Source organism: Chaetura pelagica, unplaced genomic scaffold, assembly GCF_000747805.2.
Source record: "Chaetura pelagica isolate M959 unplaced genomic scaffold, ChaPel_1.0 scaffold346, whole genome shotgun sequence".
Taxonomy (NCBI): domain Eukaryota; kingdom Metazoa; phylum Chordata; class Aves; order Apodiformes; family Apodidae; genus Chaetura; species Chaetura pelagica.
This window is the reverse complement of record NW_009953797.1, coordinates 272088-279254: the sequence shown is the minus strand read 5'-3', so window position 1 is coordinate 279254 and position 7167 is coordinate 272088. Positions and strand designations below refer to the sequence as shown.

Here is a 7167-nt window from a genome sequence, read left to right as displayed (position 1 = left end):
GGCCTGGGGCAGCCCCGCCCCCGCCCCCTGCCCGACACGCGGGGAGGGCCCGTTCAGGCCTTCCTGCTGCTGTAAAGCGGCTTTGAGAGCCGTTCACGGTCATTTCTCATTGCAGATCATGTATTTCCTGTCTACTGTGTGTATGACTTTTCTCAGTGATGACCAGTGATAGGACAAGGGGTAATGGGTGCAAATTGGAGCATAGGAGGTTCAAGGTGAATATCCGAAATTTTTTTTTTACTGTGAGAGTGACAGAGCACTGGAACAGACTGCCCAGGGAGGTTGTGGAGTCTCCTTCTCTGGAGACATTCAAAACCCACCTGGATGCGTTCCTGTGTGATGTGCTCTAGGTGACCCTGCTCTGGCAGGGGGGTTGGACTAGATGATCTTTCGAGGTCCCTTCCAGCCCCTAAGATTCTGTGATTCTGTGATTCTATGATTTTTTGAGGAGCAGCTGAATGAAGCCAAGAGCTGCCACGAGGTGGAACGGGGCATACGTGCCATTCATTATAGGACCTAACATGGTACATACCGGTCCTGGATAAATTAGTCACCAAGACTGTATAATTGGTTTCTCAATTATTTATGAAGGAGTCTTTTAACAACGGTATTTTTTCTGTTAATGGCAAGTCAGGATTTCATTGTCTCTGGCTGTACTACCTTTTTGTTCTGTGCCACAGTAAATTCCAAATTTCACTCCTTTCAACAGCTGTAACATATGACAGAATTCCATCTCTGTAAAGTAATTATTCTTTCTGCCTGCCTGGGAATATAAGTGCAGGTCATTTTATTTTTGGTCTCTTAATCACAGGAAGAGCAGTGAAAGGGCCGTTCCTAGTTTGCAAACACAGGTTGTATGTTCTGCGACGCCCGTTCACATCTCACCTCATCACGTTGATGCTGCTGTGGGGAGGGGACGGGGGGGCGGGAAATGGGGTCCCCTCCAGCCCTGGGACAGCCCCACAGCTCTGCCCTGGCCCCAGCGGCCTGTGTCAGCTCCAGGCTCTCGAGGCTACAAAAGGTCCCACGTAAACATCAGAAAAAAAAACCCTAAGATTCTGTGAAACCCAGCCATGCCCTGGCCCCCTTACCTGTGTCTTGAGCCTGGTGGTGCCACCAACACGTCACCAGGCCATCGACACCCGTGACCCTCAGCACCAACACAGGGCAGCTGCAGGACTCAGCTGGAATCCCATCTCTGGGCTTCCGTGGGAGAGGATTTCTTCCGTAACAGAAGAGCACTGGCATAAGGAGATGCTGCTTTAGGTTGCACAGATCCCCACAGACCAGGTGGATGACGCCCATGAGGTCTCACAACAGCTTTTTGGTGCTGTCCTGAAATGTCCCTGCAGTGACCCCTGGGGACCAGGGCGCCTGGGGTGGCCGCCGGCCCCTCGGCCCCACCACAGCACCTGGGCTGCCCCTCCACCAGCCTTGGCTTCGGGATAAAAAGCCCAAGGGATGAAAATAGGATTCAACAGACCATGAGCACTGGTTTGGGCAGGTCGTTACAGTTCAACAGCTTTTAGAGTCCTAGTAGGTGGGAAGGCGGCTGAGCAGGGGTGCGGGAGGTGCCACTTCAGGCAGGCCGGCTGGCTCCGTCGCCTCTGTCTGCTCCTCAGAGCAAACTCTGTTCTAAACAAACAGGGTTGTAACCTCAAGTTCTTTCTTCGCCCAGCTGCCTGTTTTTGCTCAGCCAGTTATTTCCATTGCTTTCAGTGGGACTGCTCATGTTCGAGTGTCTTGTTGAATCAAGGCCTAACTATTTTGAAACTCTGCATCAGCAAAACATGCATGTGCTCTTGGCTAATCTTACCTAGCAGGTCCACAGCGTGCTTAACCTTAAGCCAGTCTTCAGACCTATCAATGTTAATCTTAAGTGGTTTGCTGATTTGGAGCACTCTGCTTTTCCAGAGGAGGTGGCCACTGCTCCTCCAGACACCAAAACTAGCCTGAGAACGGCCTGGGAGGTGCAAGGTGACATCCTCAGTCCAGCAACCAGGACAGTTCAGCTGCATTCCCAGGATCACACTGTGTAGCTGCAGCAGAACTGCCTCCAGCAGAACATTTCCAGAGGTGCTGCAGATGGCAGGTACGGAGCAGAGGGATCTTGCAGTGAGAGGGGAGCTTCCCTCAAACACCTCATGGTCCCTCTCTGCTGGACTTGCATGGCAGGTCTCTCTCCCAGCCAGCACGCTGACTTTCATAACAATAAATTATAACTTGGCACTTCTGTAGCACTCTCCAGTTCAAAGCCATGCTGAAACATTATCTAATTAATTCGCACGATAGCCCTGGAAGGCAAGAAAGGGAGGTAGCGAGCTGCTGTACTTGCCCAATGACAAACACTGAGTCAGCAGGGGAGTGGGAGGAAAATTCAAGGGCCCTTGATGTTTAGATCTGAGACAGCATCCTTCTGCTCATAACAGCATCTCAGTTGTTTAAGAAATAGCACCCGTATATTTAATTACAATTACAGCCAACGACTCTAAATTAATAGATTAAACAGGGAGAGGAAATTTTATCCTAATGAGCACCCCCAAGAAAAATCACATACTATACGCTGACTTTCATAACAATAAATTATAACTTGGCACTTCTGTAGCACTCTCCAGTTCAAAGCCATGCTGAAACATTATCTAATTAATTCGCACAATAGCCCTGGAAGGCAAGAAAGGGAGGTAGCGAGCTGCTGTACTTGCCCAATGACAAACACTGAGTCAGCAGGGGAGTGGGAGGAAAATTCAAGGGCCCTTGATGTTTAGATCTGAGACAGCATCCTTCTGCTCATAACAGCATCTCAGTTGTTTAAGAAATAGCACCCGTATATTTAATTACAATTACAGCCAACGACTCTAAATTAATAGATTAAACAGGGAGACGAAATTTTATCCTAATGAGCACCCCCAAGAAAAATCACATACTATGCACATCTGTAAGATGTTAACCAAACTTAAAAAGTGTAACTATGTGGTATAAGCACAATTAGCAGAACCCCCTTTCAAAGGCTTGGGGCACACAGCAGAGGCCAGCACCACAGCTTCACCCGGCTGCAAGGCTGCTCGGGGCACCCCTGCCAGGACCTCTGCCACCACCAATAGGTACTTATTGTATTAAAAAATCAATGCAAAACTGCAAAGGAAGGGCTCGGTCCAAACAAAGAATCTCAGAATGTCACCAGCACTGTAATAGTAGCAGAGCAGATACTCATGTAAAGAAGAAGCAATAAAAAAAGCAGGAATTTATGCATGGTAACTACCACTAAAGGAGATACAGGGCAATTAGAAACAGTATATTCTGAACTCACATCAACAGTAGAAATATTTGTATGAGATACTTCTAGGCATGAGGAGTTATAAGAGGTACATTCAGAGGTTTAGTATAATCCTTAATATAATTCCTGAGGCCCATTAATCAGCTGGAAGACCTTCTATAACAATACAATTTTATTAAAATATTCAGTAGTTATAGACTGAAGAGAAAAAGACCAACTGGAGCTAATTAACCCCAGGAAAAATTCTGTACAGTACTCAGAGTACCCAACTGAAATAGGGAGAAGACCAAGTTGCATTAAAATGGAAAATATTGCTGGGAAAATAAACTGAAGCAGCATTAAAAACAATTGTGACCTGTATACAAGGAAATATTCAAGGGGGGAAATGGAGTGCATACGTGGAGTTTTTACCAGTGCAGAAGGGTTGCTGCAAGGGAGCAACCTCATTTTGAAAGACATTTATATGAGCAGAAAACTCACTAATATCATGGATTAAGATGTCTATTGATTCAGTACACAACATGTTTTCTAACAAGCAGTTCCGATGAAAATAAAGCCAAGCTGTTTTGCCTTTCTGACCAACAATTATTTAATCAGAAACCTGTACTAGAAAAGAAGTCTCTCTGCAGGACTAAGAATCTGAAAATGGCATTTTGCTGCACGGAAGCAACCCACCAGCTAATACATCTTCAGCTCTGGGGCTTTGCCTTAGTATCCTTGTTTTCTCTGGGCATTTTTTCAGAGTTCATACTAGGTTGGTTCGGTTGGCCTGGCCATGCCGTAACAATATCCAGCCTCTGGAAGCCTTCCAAGAAAGCTAGTGAACAGAGGATCGCTGTGCCTTGCTGTTTTATAGCCCAAATGGCTCTCAATAATTGAACATAAGTGTGATGGGAAAAGTACCGATGAAACTTTTATTATAAATCTTTGCCTTCCACCAGGATTTAGGGTCAAATAAATAAAGCCATGCACGATTAGCATACTGTTTTTAGCATCAGCGGTTATGAAAACTGTGACACGTACATAAGATTTTTTTTGTGCAGCTCATTTTTCTGTCCTTCACTAACCTTTTTCTTTCCCAGTAATGGACTATTTTTATGTCAAGCACTTCATAGCAGGCTGGGTCTAACTTTCCCATCTCCTTCTCCCTACCTAGGCCTGCATCTCTGATGGAAAACCACTGTGCTCTCAACAAAGTGAGAATATTTTCCTCCTCACAGTCACTGTGTTTTCTCTCCCTTACTCACTCCAGGGTTAAAGAGGAGGCAAACCAGGAGACCTTTCTCTCCCAGCCCTGGTTTGGTGGGATCTGCCCTGCAAACAGAGGTCCTATTTGCATCCACCCTGTCCTGCCAGCCCTTGGCAATCCCAGTGCACACCCCCAGGACCAAGGATGCAATGTGTTGGTGCATTTGCACACACAAAAGATTAGCTGTTTATGGCTACCCTGCCCAGCATCCCTGCACCAGCAACCTCATGCAGCAGCCCCTGATAGAGCTCATCTCAATTACCTGCACAGTGCATGCATCAGACAAAGCCTGTGTTAAACAACTCCCCAGGAAATTAGCATTAATTAGCAGGGTGCTGCAATCTTGCAAGCAACTGCCATTTATCCCACTAATGTCAGCTCTGCACCACGGGAGCTCTTAGAATTTCTGACATTAAAACTATTACCAGCCACAAATAAAATGTAATTGATACTATTTCAGAAATGGGAAAAGTACAGTAGGATAATCCACAGCATTATTATTAGGAAATGCTAAATCAAATATCAAAAGATTAAAAGAATGCCATATTTAGCATTTGAGTTTAATAGATGCAATAAGAGTCCCATGACTTAGAATTTTGCCTCTAAGGGGAATGTTCTCTCTGGAGAAAATATGAAAAGACAAAAGCACACAATTAAAGGCAGAGCCCTCACTCACTCCAGGGCTGTCCCTGCTGTTTGCTAGTACTGGCAAGGTTTCTGTTTTCCTTCTCAAATGACTGCTTATGCTTCAACCTTATTTTTCCCAAATATCCTGAGCTGCTGTTGGAATTAATACCCTCAGTGCAAAACAAACCAACATCCAGAAAATCCTGTTTGTGTAACATTTAATGTGAAATTTCAAACTTTGCAAATTCAGCTACAGTGTTCCAATGCCAGCCTTTGCCATCTCCATTGCATCAAAGCTCCAGAGGAGGCAGCAACAGGTACCATGGCTGGCCTGCACAGCAGGAGCTGGAGGGAGGACTGGGAGCTGCCAGCAGTGAGGTCTGTCCTGCCCGGACAGCCCGAGAGGAGCATCTGCTGTGGTCACAGCCTGCTCAGGTTCTGAGCACTACCCATGGCTGGACCTCTCTGCAGAAGAGTCCTCTAGAGCTTGAGGTGAGCCAGCAGCTGCTCAGGCCTGCTGCCATGGTCCAAACCAACTCCTGAGCTTGAAGGTGCCTGCAAAGGCAACCCCACTTTTCTGTCCACATAGAGAGCTTCTGCTTGCCAGAACTACCATTCCAGGTACAATCACCACTTTCTTCCTCATCAGTATCAGCATCAATAACTGGCAGGGGACCAGGCAGAGGGGAGAGGTGAGTCAAATGAAACACTACCTTTTGGATGCTGATACAGGAAGGTGAAATGAGGCACTTACAGAGTGCTGCTCCTGCCTTCCTGCTGGTGGTCACCACAGCCTTGGCTTCCAACTGTAAAAAATGCCATATGATATTAAATACATACATCTACACACCATTTACTGAAAACATTATTTTTCATTCAGATGATCTGGGTACTTGTGAGCAGTAGTGAGGCATCTGGACAGTGAATCTCCAGGAGGCTGATCACTGCAGTTGGACTGTGACCTGCAACAGGGTGTATTTGTTCTCCAGTGGCATGTGGCATTTGCCTTCCAGATCCTCTGGCGTAAGGACCTGAGCCTCCCCGCTGTACCAGCCTTATCTTGATTTAGGTAAAAATGTGCATTGCAACACAGACTAGCTGCTAAAATGATGAAAATCACATCATTACTGCCACTGCTTCAAAAGCTGGCAGCCCTTGTAGCTCAGAAACACTGCCAATCCAACTTGTTATACTCTCCAGAAGCCAAGTGCTGTTCTCGCTTGAGAGAGTTTTGCTGACTGACCCCAGGTAAGGACCAGTTCCCTGCATGGGTCAGCAGATCAGAAGCAGCAGACTGAGCTGGATCTGTAGCACTGATGCATCTGTAGACCTCAGGTCCCAGGCTAGGGTAAGATATATCATCCTCATGTTGCCTTGAAAGCCAGGTAAAAGTGAATGCTGAGTAATAGAAATGATTCATTGCAGCCGAGCAGAAGCCTGCAGTCCAGAGGAGTGAGTGTGTACTGATGCTGCCTACAAAACTTTGGCCACATTTATATATATATATCTATTTGTGTGTCTGTATATATATAGTGGTCCATCACCTATAACATACAGGAAACACACACTTTATTTATACCATCTGCTGGAGGTTGGTGATTGGTCTGACTGATACATACTGGGGATGAAACTGCTTTCAGCAGTGCTTTTCCTGGTTCTCAATGGGACAAACAAAGTAAAAGGAGGTCCAGAGTTAACGCAGGTTGGAGAAGACACTGCACACACCCCTGTTGCACAGATTCTTTCCCCACGCCTGAGGAGGTCTCCTGCATCCCAGGGAGGAGAGTTTTCCTTAGATTTGTCGAGGATGTGCTGGCTGCTGTGTTTTCCTCCCATTTCCCCCACTTGGGGACAGCCTGCCCAGTGATGGCCTGTCACGCTGGGCAGAGGAGGAGGTGGATCAGAAAAAAAGAAACGGAGAGGAAAAGAAGCAAAAAGCCAGCAGTGATTAAGGGCTCTCCTTGTGAAGCTGCACATCCATAGGGTACAAGAACACTGCCCAATACACATTATCCAA

The 7167-nt window shown here is 46.4% G+C and overlaps 1 protein-coding gene across 1 annotated transcript in view; it reads right to left on the bottom strand.

Moving 5' to 3' along the window:
• Nucleotides 1-1305, bottom strand: part of CCDC6 (coiled-coil domain containing 6) — a 51918-nt gene extending 50613 nt beyond the window's left edge. The window contains exon 1 of the mRNA XM_010001143.1: nucleotides 1092-1305. Within this exon, the coding sequence (XP_009999445.1) occupies nucleotides 1092-1305 (214 nt within the window). The remainder of the gene's footprint in view (nucleotides 1-1091) is intronic.
• Nucleotides 1306-7167: the final 5862 nt, after the last annotated feature.